Source organism: Apodemus sylvaticus, chromosome 13, assembly GCF_947179515.1.
Source record: "Apodemus sylvaticus chromosome 13, mApoSyl1.1, whole genome shotgun sequence".
In the NCBI taxonomy this organism is placed as follows: Eukaryota; Metazoa; Chordata; class Mammalia; order Rodentia; family Muridae; genus Apodemus; species Apodemus sylvaticus.
Genome location: NC_067484.1, coordinates 68,612,546 through 68,634,557, shown reverse-complemented (window position 1 = coordinate 68,634,557; position 22,012 = coordinate 68,612,546). Strand labels below are relative to the sequence as shown.

The 22,012-nt window shown below is 39.8% G+C and overlaps 2 protein-coding genes across 10 annotated transcripts in view; both read left to right on the top strand.

Annotated features, from left to right (window-relative positions):
* LOC127663795 (protocadherin beta-8) overlaps window positions 1-22,012 on the top strand; it is a 119,971-nt gene that overhangs the window by 37,655 nt on the left and 60,304 nt on the right. For 2 of the 9 annotated variants that reach the window (XM_052155525.1, XM_052155523.1), the window contains exon 2: window positions 8,702-9,406. The exons of 4 other annotated variants lie outside the window; for them this stretch is intronic. In XM_052155525.1, the coding sequence (XP_052011485.1) occupies window positions 8,702-9,406 (705 nt within the window). Of the gene's footprint in view, window positions 1-7,208; window positions 10,209-22,012 lie in introns of those variants that run through there. 3 more of the 9 variants (XM_052155524.1, XM_052155526.1, XM_052155527.1) reach the window with 3 other exon arrangements.
* On the top strand, window positions 17,927-20,750 carry LOC127663802 (protocadherin beta-6-like). The gene has a single exon (XM_052155544.1). The coding sequence runs from the start codon at window positions 18,113-18,115 to the stop codon at window positions 20,504-20,506; it is 2,394 nt and encodes a 797-aa protein (XP_052011504.1). The 5' UTR covers window positions 17,927-18,112; the 3' UTR covers window positions 20,507-20,750.

Below are 22,012 nucleotides of genomic sequence, written 5' to 3'. Positions count from 1 at the left end.
TCTAATAAAACAAGAAAAAAAGAAATACAGGAAAACACAGGTAAACAGGTGAAAGAATTGGATAAAGGGATACAAGACCTAAAAGCGGAAGTAAAAACAATAAAGAAAACACAAATGGAGGCAAACATGGAAATGGAAAACCTAGGAAAGAGGTTAGGAGTTACAAATGTAAGTATCACCAATAGAATACAAGAGATAGAAGAGAGAATCTCAGGTGTAGAAGATACTGTAAAAGAGATTGACACAACTGTCAAAAAAAAAAATTCAAAACATAAAAAAATCCTAACCCAAAGCATCCAGGAAATTCAGGACTCAAGGAAAAGACAAAATCTGAGAATAATCAGAATAGAGGAAAATGAAGATTCCCAGCTCAAAGGACCTGAAAATGTCTTCAACAAAATCTTAGAAGAAAACTTCCCTCACCTAAAGAAAGAGATGGCCGTGAAGGTACAAGAAGGCTGAAGAACACAAAATAAGTGGGGATAGAAAAGAAAATCCTCTTGTCACATAATAATCAAAACACTAAATGCACAGAGCAAAGAAAGAATATCAAAAGCTGCAAGGGAAAAGGGCCAAGTAACATACACAGGTAGACCTATCAGAATTACATCAGATTTCTCAACAGAGACTATGAAAGACAGAAGAGCCTGGTCAGATGTCACACAAACTCTAAGAGAACACAAATGCCATCCCAGGCTATATACCCAGCAAAACTCTCAATCAACATAACTGGAGAAACCAAAATATTCCAGGACAAAACCAAATTCAAACAGTATCTATTCAACTCTACAGAGGATCCTAGAAGGAAACCTCCAACACAAGGACGGTACCAGCATCGAAGAAAGGACAAGATATTAAGCATCTCACAACAAAGCCAAAGGAGAAAACCACAAGGACATAAAGCCACCTACCAAAAAAAGATATCAGGAACCAACAGTCATATCACTTTAATATCTCTCAATATTAATGAACACAACTCATCTATAAAAAGATATAAGCTAACAGACTGGATATGCAAACAAGATCCAACATTTTGCTATATACAAGAAACACATCTCAATAACAAAGACAGACACTATCTTGGAGTAAAAGGATGGAAATAGGTCTTGCAAGCAAATGGTCCCAGGAAACAAGCAGGAGTTGCCATTCTAATAACCAAAAAAAAAAAAAAAATAGACATTCAATCAAAAGTTATCAAGCACGATAAAGAAGGACATCTCTTATTCATCAAGAGAAAAATCCACCAAGAGAAAGTCTCAATTCTGGACATCTATGCCCCAAATGCAAGAGTACCCACATTCATAAAAGAAACTTTACTAAAGCTCAAAACACAGATTGAACCCAACATAATAATAGTGGGAGACTTCAACACACCATTCTCACCAATGGACATGTCATTGAAACAGAAAATAAACAGAGACACAGTGAAACTATGAGAGGTCATGAACTAAATGGATTTAACAGATATCTATAGAACATTTCACCCTAAAACAAAAGAATACACATTCTTCTCAGCACCTCATGGTACCTTCTCCAAAATCAACCAGATAATCGGACACAAAACAACCCTCAACTGATACATGAAGATTGAAATAATACCATGCACCCTATCAGATCACTGTGGACTAAGGCTGGTCTTCAATAACAGCAAAAATTCCAGAAAGCCCAGATACATGTAGAAACTGAACAACTCTTTACTCAATAATAACTTGGTCAGAGAAGAAAGAAAGAAATTAAAGACTTCCTGGAATTTAACGAAAATATTGATACATCACACCCAAACTTATGGGACACAATGAAAGCAGTGCTAAGAGAAAAGTTCATAGCACCAAGTTCCCTGGTAAATAAAATTAAACTAACAGCTTAAGAGCAGACCTGAGAGCTCTAGAACAGAAGGCAGGAAATACTCAAACTCAGGACCAAAATCAACCAAATAGAAACAAAGAAAACAATACAAAAAAATCAACAAAACCAGAAACTGGGTCTTTGAGAGAATCAGCAAGATAGATAAACCCCTAGCCAAACTAACGAAAGGGCCAAGAGGCATTATCAAAATTAAGAAAATCAGAAATGAAAAGGGAGGCATAACAACAGAAACAGGAAATTAAAAAAATCATCAGATCCTACTGTAAAAGCCTATACTCAACAAAACTGGAAAATCTAGAAGAAATGGATGATTTTCTAGACAGATAACACAAACCAAAGTTAAATCAAGAGCAGGCAAACTATCTAAACAGGCCTATATCACACAAGGAAATAGAAGTCATTAAAAACCTTCCAACCAAAAAAAAAGCCTAGGACCAGATGGATTTAATACAGAATTCTACCAGACCTTCAAAGAAGACCTGATACCAACTTTCCTCAAACTATCCATAAAATATAAAGAGAAGGAATACTACCTAACTCATTCTATGAAGTCACAATTACTCTGATACCTAAACCACACAAGGACCCAACCAAAAAAGAGAACTTCATACCGATCTTGCTTATGAATACCGAAACAAAAATACTCAATAAAATTCTTGCAAACTGAATCCAAGAACACATCAAAACCATCATTCACCCTGATAAAGTAGGCTTCCTTCCAGGGATGCAAGGTTGATTTACTATATGAAAATCCATTAACATAATCCACTATATAAATAAACTCAAAGAAAAAAATTACATGATCGTCTCCTTAGATGCAGGAAAAGCATTTGACAAAATACAACACCCCTTCATGTTAAAAGTTCTAGAGAGATCAGGAATTCAAGACCTATACCCAAATATAATAAAAGCAATTTACTGCAAACCAACATCAAATATCAAATTAAATGTAGACATACTTGAAGCAATCCCACTGAAATCAGGGAAAAGACAAGGATGCCCACTCTCCCTATATCTACTCAATATAGTACTCAAAGTGCTATCTAGAACAATAAGACAACAAAAAGAGATCAATCTCCTCTATTTTATCAGAAATATTTTTCATGACAATCTTCAATTTTATCATAAAATGTTTTTACTTCCTTTTTCAATAAAAGAACATGCTTTAAAAAATAAATTGGCAAAGAAGAAATAAAGATATCACTATTTGCAGATGATATAAGGGTATGCATATGTGACCCCCAAAATTCTACCAGATAACTTCTCCAGCTGATAAACAACTTCAGCAAAGTAGCTGGATATAAAATTAACTCAAATAACTAAGTAATCTTCTTTTATACAAATGATAAAAAGGCCAAGAAAGAAATTAGGGAATCATCACATCTCCCTTCACAATAGTCACAAGTAATATATAATATCTTGAGGTACTTCTAACCAAACAAGTGAAAGACCTGTATGACAATAACTTCAAGACTCTCAAGAAAGAAACAAAAGAAGATCTCAGAAAATGGAGATCCATGCTCATGGATTGGCAGAATTAACATAGTAAAAATGGCCATCCTACCAAAGGTAATCTATAGATTCAATGCAATCCCCATAAAAATCCCAGCACAATTCTTCAAAGACTTGGAAAGAGCAATTCTCAATTTCATCTGGAAAGGCAAAATACCCAGAATAATGAAAACAATTCTTAACAATAAAAGAAAGGCTAGGGAAATCATCATCGCTGACCTCAAGCTTTACTACAGAGCAATGGTGATAAAAACTGCATGGTATTGGTACAGAGACAGACACATTGATCAATGGCATAGAATTGAAGACACAGAAATAAAACCACACACTTATGGACACTTGATCTTTGACAAAGGACCCAAAAATATACAATCAAAAAAAGAAAGCATTTTCAATAAATGGTGCTGGTCTAACTGGATGTCTTTTGTAGAAAAATGAAAATAGACATATTTTTCACCTTGCACAAGCTCAAGTCCAAGTGGATCGAGGACCTCAATATAAAACTGGATACACTGAATCTAATGGAAGATAAAGTGGGAAAGGGTCTTAAACTCATTGGCATAGGGCTGAATGTCCTAAACAGAACTCCAATGGCTCAGGCTCTAAGATCAAGAATTAATAAATGGAACCTCATGAACCTGGAAAGCTTCTGTAAGGCAAAGGTCATAGTCAATAAGACAAATCGGCAACCTACACATTGGGGAAAAATCTTCACTAACCCACATCTGATAGAGGGCTAATATACAAAATTTATAAAGAACTCAAGAAGCTAATCACCAAAAAACAAAACAACCCAATCAAAAGTGGGGAATAGAACTAAACTGAGATTTCACAACAGGAATTTTGAATGGCTGAGAAGCACCTAAAGAAATGTTCAAAGTCCGTAGTGATTAGGAAAAAAGCAAATCTAAGTGACCCTGTGATTCCACCTTACACCAATCAGAATGGCTAAGATCAAAACCTCAGGTAACAACACATGTTGGAGAGGATGTGGAGAAAGAGGAACACTCCTCCATTGCTAGTGGGATTGCAAACTGGTACAACCACTCTGGAAATCAATCTGGAGGTTCCTCAGAAAATTGGAAATAGATAATAGATACTAGAAAATTGGAATAGAAGATCCAGCAATACCACTCTTGGAAATATACCCAAAAGATGCCCCACCATGCCACAGGGGCATGTGTTCCACTATGTTCATAGTGGCCTTATATGTCATAGCCAGAAATTGGACACAACCTAGATGTCCCATGACAGAAGAATACAGAAAATGTGGTTCATTTACACAACGGAATACTATTCAGCTATTAAGAATGAGGACATCCTGAGTTTTGCAGGCGAATGGATGGAACTAGAAAACATCATCCTGAGTGAGGTAACTCAGACCCCAAAAGACATGGATGGTATGTATTCACTAATGAGCAGACATTAGCCACAGAACTCAAAAAGGTCAACAAACTGAAGTGCTGAAGTGAGGATGCCTCAGTCTTACTTTGGAGGGAGAAGAAATAAATCAAAAGTGGGGAGGGAGAGAGGGATCTGGGAGAGAACGTGGAAGGGTCAGGGAATGGGAGGGAATGGGGAACCTGATCTAGTATTGGGTGAGGGCCAAGGACTGAAACTCTGAGGGCCAGCAGAAGGGAACAGGCAACCTCGAGAGATAGGAGGTTGGGGAACCCTGTAGAATCAACCAGAGACCTGGGAGATGAGAGACTCCCAGGACTCAAAGCGAGGAACATTAGATGACCTGCCTGACAGTAGGGAAAGGGAACCTCAAAAGCCTATTTCCAACAGGAAGACAGTGCATCAAATGAGGGAGAGGGGCACCACCCCACAGTCACAACTCTGACCCAGAATTGTTCCTGTCTGAAAGAATTACAGGGATGTGAATGGAGAGGGGCCTGAGGAAAAGAAGGACCAGTGACAGACCCAAAGTGGGATCCAGCTCAAGGGGAGGTCCTGAGTCCTGACACTATTACTGAGGCTATGGAGCACTCACAAAAAGGGACCTAGCATAAATGTACACCTGAAGATACAACAAAAAGCTGAAAAAGTCGGATGTAGACATTTGCACCCAACCAATGGACAGAAGCATTTGACCCCTGTTATTGAACTAGGGAAGGCTGAAAGAAACTGAGGAGAAGGGCGACCTGAGGAGATGAGGACCAGCAGTCTCAATTAATCTGGATACATGAGATCCCTCAAACACTGGACCACCAAACAGGCAACATACACCAACTGATATGAGGCCCCCAACCCAAATACAGCAGAGGACTGCCGGGTCTGTGTTCATCCAGAGATGATGCACCTAACCCTCTAGAGTCTGGAGGCCCCAGGGAATTCAGAAGTCAGGTGCAGTGGGGTGTGGGGAGGAGGTATGGGATGTGGAACAGTTGGAGGGTGGATGGGGGTGAGATAAAATATGAAGTGTAAAAAATAAATAAATAAAATAAAAAAGAGAGATTGTATTCTGTAGCTATTAAGGATTTCTCCAGGAACATATTGGCTCAACATACAACAATCAATAATTAAATATGCCTTATAGACAAAAATCTCACAATTGTCTCAATGCAGAAAAGTATTTCAGAAAATCTGATAATTAGAACAAAACTTCTATATGTATAGATGATTTGGCCTTGCATGTATAAAATTCTAAGTTATCTGCAAGAAAATGGTAACATTAATGAACAAATTCAGCAAGTGTATACAGTAGAAGATCATTACCCAAAGATTAAAAATCTCTACATGCTAAATTTGCACAGAGTGAACATGAAGAAAAAGTCCCTTGGAATCAAAAGGGGCAGGATGCTTAGAAAGGAAGTAAACGAGTGTGCAGACAAATTTCACACAGAACACTAGACAACACTGAAGGAAATTACAGAAGACCTATCTAAGGAGGAAGTGTGTGTGGACTTGAAGACTGGATATTAAGGATAACCCTCAAACTAGTTTGCACCTTAATGGACTTCTTATCAAAATGCCATTTCTCCTTTTCCCCAGGAGTTGCAAAACATCTCCAAATTTTTCATTTGAAAATCCAAGTACTACTGAACAAACAAAAGAAAAAAAGGACAAACTTAAAAATCGTGTTTCTCAATTTTAGAGAAATATCCTAAATTGAAGATAAATCTTTGCGTGATTTCTATGCATTAAATATATAGGTACTGTTTTCTATTTAAATACACGCAGCAAAGATTGTCTGAGATTGCACCAAAAATCCATACTGTCAAACTACTTCCAAATGCCTTAGAATTAGAATGTTAACCAATATTAAATTTTGGCTTGCACTATTTGGTTTGTAGCCACTTTACTCAGGTGGTCAGCTGATGAATATGATCTGTGCATCTGCATTTGTACATTGGAGTTTTTCAAAAGGCAACTCCCTCCCTAATAGTTTATACTAATGACACAAACTGCTGATAGCCAAGCAACTTTGCTCTTTTTGCACTATGCGAAAGCACTTTTGGAAACAGAATTTCCTGCCGTGTTTTTACCTGATTATTCAAAATTTAAAAGTACATGTGGGAAGATGAGCTGTCTTCTACTTTGTGTACATGATTCTTCTTATACACAATAGTTGATGACCCTACCAAATTATGCAGTATAAGTGGATAACAATGTTGCTAAAGAAAAAAACTATATACACTTTCAACTTGGCATTAATCTGGACATTAAAACTGTGTTTTGGCACTAAAGGGCTGTTTGACTTAAAACTAGAACTGTATCAATTATCTCAAAAAGACACAGGGTGGCGCTGCAGGCTAAGATTGTGATTTGAAAGCACTAAAAACACCCGGAATCCCTGTTGCAATACAGAACAAAAGATGCAGACAAGAGCTTTGCACGCACTATGGAGTTAGAGAGGGCTAGGGGCAAGAATATCATGGATTAATATGAGATTAAGAGCAACCCTGTGAAGATTCCTCCAAAGAGGGAATCAGAATTCAGCTTTTCAAGGCATTTGGAAACTGCTACAGGATTGGATGCAGGAATGCATTTCCTTATAATGGAGAAGCTGGGAAGAATTCACCTAAACAGGCAAGTAAATGCTTTTATTTTTATGATGGGTTTGGTTCATGTTTGCAGCGAGCCAACAACTCGATACTCCATCTTAGAGGAATCAGAGAGTGGCTCCTTTGTAGCCCACCTGGCCAAGGACCTGAGGCTGGGAGCTGGGGAGCTGGCTGCCAGGGCTGCACGGGTGGTGTCTGATGATTACAAGCAGAGATTGCTGCTGGATCCTGAGACTGGGGATTTGCTTCTGAGGGAGAAACTAGACCGGGAAGAGCTGTGTGGCTCTGTGGATCCCTGTGTGCTGCCTTTCCAGGTGTCTCTTGAAAAGCCAGTGCAATATTTTCAAGGAGAATTATTGATCCAGGACATAAATGATCATGCTCCAGAATTCCCAGAAGGGGAAATGCTATTGAATATACCAGAAAACAGCCAGCCAGGTACACGGTTTTCATTGAAATTAGCCCAGGATTTGGATGTGGGCAGCAATGGGCTTCAACAATACACAGTCAGCCCCAACTCTCATTTTCATGTCCTCATTCGAAATAACAGTGAAGGCAAGAAATACCCAGAGTTGGTGCAGGACAAAGCCCTGGACAGAGAGGAGCAGGCAGAGCTGAGCCTCACCCTCACGGCTGTGGATGGCGGGTCTCCACCTAGGTCAGGAACAGCCCTGGTTCGAATCCTGATTGTGGACGTCAATGACAATGCTCCTGAGTTTGTGAACAGCCCCTATGAGGTGCAGGTTCTAGAAAGCAGTCCCCCAGGCTCCCCAGTGCTGACTGTCTTAGCACGGGATGCAGATGCTGGCAACTTTGGGAGAGTTTCCTATGGCTTGTCTCAAGCATCAGATGAAATCCAACAAACATTCTCAATAAACAAAACTACTGGAGACATGCGATTGAAAAAGAAATTAGATTTTGAAAAAATTAAATCTTACCATGTGGAAATCGAGGCCATAGATGGAGGTGGGCTTTCTGGAAAAGGCTCTGTGTTGATAGAGGTGGTGGATGTGAATGACAATGCCCCAGAACTGACCATATCTTCACTGACCAGCTCTGTCCCAGAAAATGCTCCTGAGACCATAATCAGCATCTTCAGGGTTGGAGACAGGGATTCTGGAGAGAATGGAAAGGTGGTTTGTTCTATTCCAGAAAACTTGCCATTCATTCTAAAATCCACTTTCAAGAATTTCTACACTCTGGTGACAGAGAGCCCTCTGGACAGAGAGAGCAGAGCTGAGTACAACATCACCATCACTGTCTCAGACCTGGGCACACCCAGGCTCACTACCCAGCACACCATTACAGTGCAGGTGTCTGACATCAACGACAACGCCCCTGCCTTCACCCAAACCTCCTACACCATGTTTGTCCGCGAGAACAACAGCCCCGCCCTGCACATAGGCACCATCAGTGCCACAGACTCAGACTCAGGCTCCAATGCCCACATCACCTACTCGCTGCTGCCACCCCACGATCCGCAGCTGGCCCTCACATCTCTGGTCTCCATCAATGCTGACAATGGGCAGCTGTTTGCTCTCAGGGCATTCGATTATGAGGCTCTGAAGGCTTTCGAGTTCAGCGTGGGAGCCACAGATCGAGGCTCACCAGCGCTCAGCAGCAAGGTGCTAGTAAGTGTGATGGTGATGGATGACAATGACAATGAGCCCTTCGTGCTCTACCCACTGCAAAATGCCTCTGCGTCCTGCACTGAATTGCTTCCAAGAGCTGCGGAGCCAGGCTATTTGGTCACCAAGGTTGTGGCTGTGGACCGTGACTCTGGCCAGAATGCGTGGCTATCATTTCAATTGCTCAAGGCCACAGAGCCCGGGCTGTTCAGCGTGTGGGCGCACAATGGCGAGGTGCGCACCACCAGGCTGCTGAGCGAGCGCGATGTGCCCAAGCACAGGCTGGTGCTGCTGGTCAAGGACAATGGCGACCCTCCGCGCTCTGCCAGCGTCACTCTGCACGTGCTAGTGGTGGATGGCTTCTCTCAGCCCTACCTGCCTCTGCCAGAGGTGGCGCGCAATCCTGCGAAAGATGAGGATGTGCTTACGTTGTACCTGGTCATTGCTTTGGCATCTGTGTCTTCTCTCTTCCTCCTGTCTGTGTTGCTCTTTGTGGGGGTGAGGCTGTGCAGGAGGGCCAGAGAGGTCTCTTTAGGTGGCTGCTCTATTCCTGATGGACACTTTCCTGATCACCTGGTGGATGTCAGTGGAGCAGGGACCCTGTCCCAAAGCTACCAGTATGAGGTGTGTCTGAGAGGTGACTCTGGGACTGGCCAGTTCAAGTTCCTGAAACCCATGATCCACAATCCTGGAATAGAAATTATGGAAAGTCCCCAATGTAGGGATAGCTTTGTATTCAACTAAGTATTCTAAGTGGCCCAATGAATCTTAAGAATTGATAGACTTTTATATAGATAAGTGTAATACTACCTAGCTTTTAAAAAACTACTGCTGTGTGTGCATGTCTCCAATAGCTCTCGCTTTTTTCCAATTCATATTAAGCATGCTTAGGATGTCATTATACCACACATTTAAGTATGAGTTTTCAACTTATTCAATGTCTTTGGAGACTAATATTCTCATAACTACAAATAACTCAAGTATCATAGAATTTCTTCAAATGACTTGTATGCTCATAAGAAAATTTTAATTTCTGTATAATTGTGTCACCTGTTTTAACTGTATCTTTTATCTTTTTAAGGTTAGAATGCTTAGAATTTTATTTGGCCTTAGCACACTTATTTTTCCTAAATCATGTCAAGATCTACTTCAATAGAACTCTCAACTGTGACACTTGTCATGAGCATCATAAATGTTTGAAATCCCTTTCATGAAATAAAATTGTTAATCAATTGCTAAGCATAATTTTTTCATGAAGCAAAAACCAAATCCAAGCATTCAGAAATAATGAAGCACCAGACTTCTTCTTTCTTACTTCACACTTGGCAGAAGGTAAAGCATAAAGTTCTGCTGCATTTTCCTGTAGCTTGCCCTCTCTTCTAATAGAAGAAACTTCTGCATTCTGACAGTCTTGTTCAGAGCTTGTTATTGTGACATAATATTCTTGTGTTTTCTCATTTGAGTTATTTAAAATCAGCAGTAGAATCTCCTTTGCTATTTTCATTTCTTCTTTGATGTTCAATATGACTTTAGATATTTTTAACTTAAATGTTCAATCAAATGTATTCGCCATTCTAGAAAACAAATATTGTTTTGCTCAGGATTGAACAGAAGAGCGTTTATTGAATTATAATTGTTTTATTCTATGTTCAGTGGATCTAGTGAGCACATTGTGTGATTCTACCTAGCTACATTTATGTTGACTTGACTGTAAAACAGTCAGTGAAGTTTAGACAAAAAATGAGGAATTAAAAGGCTTTCTATAGCTGGGCATGATGCCACATGCCCTTAATTCCCCAGAATTTGGCAGATCTTTAAGTTCAAGACCTATCTGGTCTTCAATAGTAAGCTCCAGGCCAGACAATGTTGTATAGTGAGACAGTGTCTCAAAATGTAACCAGATGCTGGAACTTTCATTGCCTTACTCCACAGACGCCAATGTGTACTGTAAGAAATGGAATCTTTACATCACTTTATTTGGAGAGCTGGAAATCTGAGAAGGCAGCAAGTCAACACACTAAAAATCACCTTGTATCTCCCTTCTAGGCAGCGGATTACATAAGAAGAAGGTAAGGGAGAAGCAGCTAGTCATTCTGAATTTAGTCTCTGGGCAGGTGATCAGCCACATTTTTTTTGAGTTGTGGTATCTTTGTTTCTTTCATTATCATCACCTGACCTCTTCCCTCATTTTGTGGATAACAAGATCAGGATCTTCTTCTGACAGGTCTATTTACACTTGCTGGATTTATCCTGATAGTCTTCCAGAGGCATCTAGACTGGAATGGTGTGGTAACTCAGAACAGACAGTTAATCACATAAACATGCCAAGCTATTCATAATATGTGAGTTACAGACTCCTTTAAACAACGTGGAGTATGCATAGTGCCTTTGTACAGACTTCATATGAAAGCTCTATCAATCTTCTCTGGTCTCTGTCACTTGAAGTGTACATGAATGAACTGGTAAGAGAAAACAATCATAAAAGCAGGTAAAAGGTCAGAAACCATTACTGTTCAGCCATAGAGAACATGCTGTATGATAACTGGGTGGGCTTAAATGACTGAGAACAAAATCCCCTGGGGATGAGATATGAGTCCTATTGTCTGTTTGCTTCCGAAGAAGTTTGCTGAGTCTGAGCAAACAACAAGTTGTTTGCTCACAAAGACAGAGTAAATAGGTAAACTCAAGTATATTGAAGATTGAAGCCCAGTTTCTTCTCTTAGGACATGTGCTCAAGGAAAACATGCACAGTTAAATGAAATGGAAATTCCTGGTTTCTTTGGAGACTCGGTTGTGTCATATGATGTTTTTCTAGAAACTGTCTTTAGAGGATGATTTTCCTGAAGTAGACGCATGGAAGGATGTTTTGCTGAGAATAGACATGTGATTTTTTTTTTCTGGCAGCTACCAAAAAAGGGGCATTTGATGTTTTGCTAGAGCAGATGCTGGAGAGAACACGATATATGGAAAGGGTATAAATATAATCCAACAGACAGTGGACGATGCTGTGTGGTATTGGTTCGCCTTGCCATGCTTTGCTGCTTATTGTTGGGCTTTGCTGACCATGGTCTTTGCTGACAATGCTGTGTGGTATTGGTTCACCTTGCTACTCTTTATTGGTCATCATTTGTTGTGATTCATAGAGATAAATGCACCACAGAACTTCTAGAGGTGTTCCAGTGCCTTCTTGATGCTTCCATGACTTCAGGCAGACTGGCAGACCCTCGAGGTTTCATTTGAATCAAACTGCTGTTACTGATTTGTGAAAGGTGTTTGCAAGTGGATTCAGCTACTGCTGCTGATTCCTGTGAACTGAACTGCTAATATCCTGACAAAACAGACAAGATTTACTACAAAGAACTATTTCTAAACATGTCCACATCCCCCCTTTCCTTTCCACCGCCTCTGGTGGGTGGTGGGCTAGAAGAGAGGTTACAGCACTTATGTACACTTATTAAAGTAAGATTTTGAGAAATATAAGCCTACAGCTAAAACCTAAGAACCTGAATGCAGAGACAGGAAGACCTTTGAGAGTTCAAAGCTGTAGAATACTGTTTTTCTTGCTATGCAAAAATTAGGGTTTGGCCTGGAGCAGGAAAGAAATATCAAGAATACAAGTTCTCAGATGGAAATTAAATAGTGTTTGTTGCTCATCGGACCTGAAACTAACCTTAATTAATCACAATACCTGTTTGGATTAGAGTAGCTTGATTAGACATGGCTCTACTATGCAAAGATCAAAAGGATTTCTCTAGACGGAAAATAATAGGAGCTTGATTCTAGGTTAAGTTTTCACATAAACATCCAGTCTTCGGTGGAAAGATTCAATGTAAGCCCCACAACTCAGTGACAAGAATAAAACAAGAGAAAAAGGTAACACATTTTACTTAGAAGGCTCTGATCTTAGACTAAAAATCAACTTAAATAATTAATTAAATTAATGAATATGGACATCAAGTTGGTTCAGTGGGGAAAAGGGCTTGCTACCACCAAGCCCAAAACCTGAGCTCTTGTTCTCTGGAACCCAAAGGGTGGAAAGAGAGAACTGACTTGTGAAATTGTCCTGTTGACTTTTACACACACACACACACACACACACACACACACACACACACATCATGTGCAGGTATGTCCCAATTCTAAAACTGATAACTGTTCAAGATGTTTGTGAAATTCTATCTAGACAAATGATGTGAGAATTTCTGGTTTTGTTGGAGACTCAGTAGTGTCATGTGATGTTTTTCTGAAAACTGTCTTATGAGAAGTTTTGTGAAGAACAGACATGTAGTATTTTTCTGAAAGATGACTGTTGAAAAGGAATGCAGCATTTTGCTGGGGCTGACAATTGAGAGGACACATGATGTTTGGAAAGAGTATCAATATAACCCAACAGACAGTGGACAACACTCTTGCATTGGTTTACCTTGCCACTCTTTGCTGGTCATTGATGGGCTTCACTGATGCTGGTCTTTGCTGATGACACCCTTGCACTGTTTTAGCTTGTTTTCTTCACTGATCTTCACTTGTCATGACTTCATAGAGAAAAATACACCAAATAACTTCTGGTGGTATTCCACCTGCTTCTTGACTCATGCTGATCAACATAGCCTTGCAGTTTCTTCTGGATCAAGCCACTGCTACTGATTCATGTTTGGTATTTTCTGAGTATACTGGACTGCCACTGCTGATAATGAAAATCAGAATCGCCTCAAAGAACTATTTCAAAACAGTCCCATAGCTCTTGTTTCCTATTAAACTTTCTCTTCCCTTTCCTCTAGTGGGGAGTGGGCTAGACGGGAGGTTGAAGCATTAAAGAACCATAATTAAAGAAGGTTTTGAAAAATCTAAGTCTACAGACAAAAGCAAAAACACGCCTTAGGAGAAAATAAGTAAGTGCAATATCAAAGTCAAATAGAAAAGCAAAAGGTATTCTAGCAATCACATGAAAAGATAAATTACTTTTAAAGAAACATCAGAGAAATGGAGCAATGACTTCTCAACATGAATTATTAGACCAACAAAAGAAACATGTTTTTGACATCTCAAAAGAAAAGTTTGTCATACCAGAATTCTATTACTAGAGAATAGAACCTCAAGAAAATGAAGTTTTCAGACAAAGAATATCAATAATACGAACACTAAAAGAATATGCTAGAGAAACTACATTTTAGTAAAGAATTCTAGAAGAGATTGTAGAATTGCAGAAAGAAAGAAAAATGAATGGAAATGAATATTGATTGAGTGTTGAGTATGCAGCCAACAAGAATAGAGAGATTAATTATTGTACAACATTGTAAATAAAGATTCGTTGCTGGAACTTCTTCAGTAACTTCTAAATAATGATTCAAAGAGTAATTGAAAAAATTTAAATAAAAATTTTTGAATAATATAGGAAGAACAGAACATAGGGGAAAATAAAAATATAGTCTAAATACAGAGAAAATACATTATATAGCACATAAATTATGAGTGAATTAAATTAAACCTAATTTATCAGACTACATTTAAGAGAAATGCAGATTACATACAACCAAATAATTATGTATGTGTGAAGAAAGAAAACAGAAAAAGACTGAACATTTAAAAATGGTCCAATCCAGGATAAAAATGTAGTTGAATTCATTGAGTCAAGATAAAAATATTTTAAGGAAAATATACTGGTATCAGTAAAAATAAATGTATCATAATAATTCACTTGTAAATATAGGAGAAATACGTTGTATTAAGATTTAATCATTTCCCAGAACTACAGCTATGAAAAATTAAAAAACCAGAAATTCTTTAAACTTAAATAATAGAACTCATGAATAAAGATAAGCTCAGAGCAGAAATTTCCAAAATTTTCAGTGAAGTAAAAATTAAGAATGGAAATAATTGAAGCTTGAGTGGTGGAATCAGAGGGAAAACATGTTCAAGGCCACCTAGGCTATATGTAAGAGATCTTGTTGTGAAATCCAAAATAAAATAAACACACTAGCACACTACAATCAAACTCTAAAATTTAAAACCTTGGTTGCATGTATTAGAAACACGAGTAAGTTTTGATTTCGAGAAGTTATAATTGGGATAGCAAGCAAATCAAATACAAATTTAAAAAAAAAGAATGCACAGAGACAACACTGGATAAAGTAGATGGTAAGTGCTCACGAGAGAAAATGAGTGCCCAGTTGGTTTTTTCTAATAATTAAAACCATTTATAATTCTTAAAGGAGACAAGAAAAAAAGATAAAACAGCAACTTGCAACCCTCTTCCTGTTTAAAAATGAAAGGGGCAAGGGTTGTGGCACATGTCTTTAACCCCAGCACTCAGGAGACAGAGGTAGGTGTGTCTCTGTGCGTCTGAGGCCAGCCTAACCTACATAGTGAGTTCCAGGGCAGTCGGACCTACATAGAAAGATTCTGACTCAAAAATGCAAGGTTAATAGTATTCTAAAGAATTTAATGCCAATAAAGTAGAAAACTCATATAAATTATCTTTCAAACTCTGCTTTTTCAAACTGAAGTAAAAAAACAGTCAAATATGTTAACTATCTTTTTAAATAATTTTAAGACATAAACATACTGACCATACCATGACTGCATAGAAAGCTATACAACATTTTTGGTAAAATATAAAACCTAAATAAATTGAGTAATATTTACAAATTTTCACTAACTGAAGGATTCAGTATGTGAATAGCTAGTTCTCCCTCAATCGATTTATAAAAGTAACAAGTTCTTAAACTATGGTTCAAGACATTTCTTAATGTATATATTTCACATGAAAATACAAACAGAATAATTGTAATATTTTAGAGAGGATAACATTGAAGATACTACAACAAACACATAATCCACGGAACAAGAATTGAGACTGTCAATGATTCAAATCAAGCTTTTCTTCTGCAAAATATCTTATGAATAAAATGGAAAAAACAAGCTGTAGTTTGGAGAAATACTTCAAAGAACTTATTTCAGAGAGGATGACTACATAATATACACACAAATTTTTAAGAACTCAATAACAAACAGTACCATGCAAAAGTTCTCCAAGACACACAGGTGGTCAATATACACACGAAAAGCTGTGACACATTGTATGTCATTCAAGAAATGCCAAGTCAAATAATATTGAGGTGTCAACACATGACGACTAGAGTTTCCGGATTTCAGACTGCCAACATTGTCAAACGCTGAGGGTGAGGGGGAGCACCAGGAACTCTGATTCATGCCAATGGGAACGACAACTGATGCAGCCACTTTGGAAGACAGTTGATATTTTCTTACAGCATTGAATGTCCTCTTACTCTGTGATCCAGCAAGCATGCTCTATAGTATCCATGCACAGGAATGTAAAACACACCCACCCAAAAAATGGGATGATGTCTTTCTGGAAACATCCTTAATAAGCATCAAAACTTAAAGCAATGGAGATTTCCTAGTAGATCTGTGGATAAATACATTGTGGCAGAAGCAGAAAATGAAGTGTTTAAGATCAAAAGGAGCCATTCCCACATTAACCTTTCCTTTCCACTACCTCTGGTGGGCGGTGGGCTGGGAGGTTAAAGCATTGAAGTACCCTTATTAAAAGTATGTCGTGAAAAATCAAAGCCTACACACAATAATCCAATTCCTACAAATAAGTTCAAAACAAATGCATGCATATTACAGGAAAGGGGTAAAGATAATAATGCCCATAGCATTACTATTTAACGAAGTTCAAAACTGAAAACTAACATAGTTCGCAAACTGGAGTAGCCAAGATGAATCAAGGTGTCCTACTACAGAGGAGTGATATAAAACAACAGGGACAACGGTAGCTAGAGCTTGCGACATATAACCTCACAAATCCAATGTCTATCAGCTACCACAAGAGAGGAATAATCTATAAACACATTTCATAAAACTCCTAACAATGATGAGAAGTCTAATGCTAGCGGTCAGTATGCTGCTATTTTAGAGTTGACCATCAAGCAATAACCACAGAGAGCATGGTGGGTTTGGTACATTTTAGTTTTCTTTGTGTTCTGCTATTACAAACCAATTGACCACAGGATATATTGATGTTGTGTGCCTTCTGAATGTATTTCCTATATCACAACAAAACTGTATAAAATTCTATTATTTCTGGGTAAAATTAATAAGAAGCATTCAGCTTAATAAATGATAAGCCCATAAAATGTTTTTTTATATTTTCAGAAGAATTTTGTTAAGATTAGCGTACAATATTAACATATTATAATATGAATCTATTTCCACGTACTTTCAGTTCAGCAGAGGTATTATTAGCTCTACTGATATTTAGGAGGTGGCATAAATAAACTACAGGTTACAGCTATCATATGTTCATAGTAACCCTATTTATAATAGCCAGAAGCTGGAAAGAACCCAGGTAACCCTCAACAGAAAAATGGATGCAAAAAAATGTGGTATATCTACACAATGGAGTACTATTCAGCCATTAGAAACAATGAATTCATGAAATTCTTAGGCAAATGGATGGAGCTGGAGAACATCATACTAAGTGAGGTAAGTCTCAAAAGATCAATCATGGTATGCACTCACTAATAAGTGGATATTAGCTTGGAAAACTGGAACATGCAAAACATAATCCACACTTCAAGTGAGGTACAAGAAGAACGGAGGAGTGGCCCCTAGTTCTGGAAAGAGCCAGTGTAGCAATATAAGACAAAACCAGAACAGGAAAGTGGGAAAGGATGAGTGGGAGAACAGGGGGAGGGAAGGGGGCTTATGTGACTTTCGGGGAGTGGGGAACCAGAAAAGGGGAAATCATTTGAAATGTAAATAAACAATATATCGAATAAAATAAAAAAAAAAAAGAATTCCTGTCTAAACCAGATGCAATCATGCAAATGGACACTTGGTGGCGCTGTCGACTAAGGGAGAGAATTATGGGCTCTGCATATACCCATAAAGCCACGGAAGCTGGAAAACAGAACGCTGTCCACTCCCTAGAAGAAGGTGTTTGAGTGTGGTCTAGGGAAGAAATCTCCTCAGGCAGTAAGGCATTAATAAATTCAAGGATATTTTACCAAACTATCTTTGTGGATTGAAACTGACTAGAAGAAGCAGCGCCCTCTGGAATAAATCTGAACAATGGAGACCACACTAGCAAAAACGCCAGAAAAAAGGCAAGTCGTTTTTCTTACTATATTATTGCTCTTGTGGAAGTCTAACGCGGAGACGATTAGATATTCTATGCCAGAAGAAACAGAGAGTGGCTACTTGGTGGCAAATTTGGCAAAAGATCTGGGGCTCAGGGTTGGAGAACTGGCCATTAGGGGGGCACGAATCCATCACAATGGTAACAAAGAGCTCTTGCAGCTGGATTCAGAGACAGGGAATTTATTCCTGAAGGAAAAAACAGACCGTGAAGTGCTGTGCAGGGTGATAGAACCCTGTGTTCTGCACTTCCAGATCATACTGGAAAACCCTGTGCAGTTCTTTCAAACTGAATTGCAGCTCACAGATATAAACGACCATTCTCCAGAGTTCCCTGATGAGAAAATGCTACTAAAAATCCCCGAGAGCGCCCAGCCAGGGGCCATGTTTCCTCTGAAGGCGGCTCAGGACCCTGACACAGGGAGCAACGCTGTTCAGAACTACACAGTCAGTCCCAACCTCCATTTCCACGTCGTTACTCACAGTCGCTCAGATGGCAGGAAATACCCAGAGCTGGTGCTGGACAGAGCCCTGGACAGGGAGGAGCAGCCTGAGCTCACTTTAATCCTCACTGCTCTGGATGGGGGAGCCCCGCCCAGGTCAGGAACCACCACAGTTCACATTGAAGTTGTGGACATCAATGACAATGCCCCCCAGTTTTTGCAGTCGCTCTATGAGGTGAAGATTCTTGAAAATAGCCCTCTTGATGCCTTAGTTGTCACAGTCTCTGCCAGGGATTTAGATGCTGGGATACATGGAAATGTAGCCTACTCTCTGTTTCAAGGTGATGGAGTATCTCAACCATTTGTAATAGATGAAGTCACTGGAGAAATCCGTCTTAAAGTAGCATTGGATTTTGAGACAACTCCATATTATAACATGGAAATTGTAGCTACAGACCCAGGAGGCTTTTCAGGAAAATGCACTGTGGCTGTGCAGGTGTTGGATGTGAACGACAATGCCCCTAAACTCACCATATCTTCGCTCACTAGTTCCATCCCAGAAAATGCTCCTGAGGCTGTAGTTGCTGTTTTCAGTGTCTCTGACCCAGATTCTGGGGATAATGGAAGAATGGTGTGTTCTATTCAGAATGAACTTCCATTTCTTTTGAAGACCACATTCAAAAATTACTACACTTTAATGACAGAGGGGCCACTGGACAGAGAGAGCAGAGGAGAGTACAATATCACCATCACAGTCTCAGACATGGGCACACCCAGGCTCACAACCCAGCACACCATAACAGTACAGGTATCTGACATCAACGACAATGCCCCCGCTTTCACCCAAACCTCCTACACCCTGTTTGTCCACGAGAACAACAGCCCCGCCCTGCACATAGGCACCATTAGCGCCACAGACTCAGACTCAGGCTCCAATGCCCACATCACCTACTCGCTGCTGCCATCCCATGATCCGCAGCTGGACCTCACCTCTCTTGTCTCCATCAATGAAGACAATGGGCAGCTGTTCACACTCAGGGCGCTGGACTATGAGTCCCTGCAGGCCTTCGAGTTCCATGTGGGCGCCACAGACCGAGGTTCACCTGCCCTCAGCAGCCAGGCACTCGTGCGCGTGGTGGTGCTGGACGACAATGACAATGCGCCGTTCGTGCTCTACCCAATGCAGAACGCCTCTGCACCCTGTAAGGAGTTAGTTCCCAGAGCTGCCGAGCCCGGCTACCTGGTCACCAAGGTGGTGGCTGTGGACCGCGACTCTGGCCAGAATGCCTGGCTGTCCTTCCAGCTGCTCAAGGCCACGGAGCCCGGGCTGTTCAGCGTGTGGGCGCACAATGGCGAGGTGCGCACCACCAGGCTGCTGAGCGAGCGCGATGTGCCCAAGCACAGGCTGGTGCTGCTGGTCAAGGACAATGGCGATCCTCCGCGCTCTGCCAGCGTCACGCTGCACGTGCTAGTGGTGGATGGCTTCTCTCAGCCCTACCTGCCCTTGTCTGAAGTGGTACAGGATCCTGCTCACGAAGGTGATGATGCTCTCACACTGTACCTGGTCATCGCCTTGGCATCTGTGTCTTCTCTCTTCCTCCTGTCTGTGCTGCTGTTCGTGGGGGTGAGGCTGTGCAGGAGGGCCAGGGCATCTTCACTGGGTGGCTGCTCTGTGCCTGCGGGACACTTTCCTGGCCACCTGGTGGATGTTAGCGGAACTGGAACTCTGTCCCAGAGCTACCAGTATGAGGTGTGTCTGACTGGAGACAATTGTACTGGTGAGTTCAAATTCCTTAAACCCATGATCTCCAACTTAATGGTTCAGGCCCCTGGGAGAGAAATGAAGGAAAGTCCACACTGCAGGGATAGCTTTGTATTCACTTAACTGTTGTATGTTAGTGAATTTGGTTTTAACAAATCTATTGCAATACGGTTCTCTTACGAAAGTGAATTGCTTTACCCAAGTATTGACACTGTAATCAAAGTATATGCATGTCCTCCATTACCAAAATATTTACTTCTTTCCTGATATCCACTGTACTTAGTATTTTTAGTTTTAGTAGATATTAAGAACACAACTTATGTTTTGCTTTAGATCAAGTATTACACAATAAAATTTTGTCACCTGGTGTTGTTTTGTTTTGTTTTCAAGTCTCACTGTGTAGCTCTGACTATCCTGGAGCTCACTGCATAGACCAGGATGGCCTCAAGCAAACACCCATCTGTCTCTGTCCCCCAATGGTCAGATGCTTTACCTGTTTTACCACATAGTTTCAATTTTTATGGCCAAGGTGTTTGCATTTTATTTCACTACTTAACTTTATTTTGCTACTATTGGATATTTAATATAGGATCTCTTAGGTACTAAACACACATTCTGTTAGTGAGCTTTAATCACAGCTGAAATCATTTTAGTTACTCTCAGTAGCCATGAGCATATTTGTCTTCTCAATTATAAACAATCCCTGTATTAAAATGTCGAGACACTAGCGTTGTACCTTTTTATTCTTCTGAGAGCTACATAGGCTAGAGATTATATGCATTATTTTCTCACCACATACCTAGCACATTGTTCTATAAATAATATGGATTTTAGCAATTTCCTTTGTAAATACTAAAGATACAGCTTTATAAGTTAATAATTTGTCATCTCTGTCACTAAATAAATGTGTTATCGAGTAAGACTATAATCAGAAGTAGACTAGGCATATCTGTCAGGCCCTAGGTACATTTCCAAATAACAAAGACACAAGCAAACCAACAAATAACCAAGTCCTGCTAAATCATTGCTTGACACAATCGTATTTTAAAACTAATCTGAATAACAGAAGTAACCACTGAGGTCCTCCAAAGAATCAAGACTTTAACTTGAGTTATTCATCTCATTTTGTTGAAATTTTTCTTTTTATTCATCCTTTTTGTTCTACAAATAAAAGTGTAATTGTAGGCTTTGTGGATCTTGTGCTAATCTCAGTTATCGACTTGAGATCTGGGCACAGCTGTGAAGGAGTATTTTGCTTAGGTTAATTGAGGTGGGATGGCCATTGTGGGCAGCGCCATTCCCTGTGCTGGGATCCTGAACTAAATGAAGAGGAGAAAAGCGTGATGAGCAGTGTGTGCATTGCCCTCTTGTGCCTGCTGGAGACACAGTGTGACCAGTTGCTTCAAGCTCCTGTCTCTTAGCTTCCTCATCGTGGTGTAATCCTGAACTAGGAGCCAAAAGAAACCTTTCATCCCATAATTTGCTTTTGTTGTGGTATTTTATCATAGAAATATGAAAAGTAAGTCAGATTGCACGGTCGTGTGGTGCAGGATATCATGTCCAGAGAGCTGTGCATTCTAAGCATGCTGTTCACAGTGGCCCTGTCTCTGGTTTATATTAATGCACATG

Bases quoted from the DNA above. Each gene is read 5' to 3' on its own strand.
- LOC127663802 (XM_052155544.1), top strand. From the start codon at position 18,113: ATGGAGACCACACTAGCAAAAACGCCAGAAAAAAGGCAAGTCGTTTTT.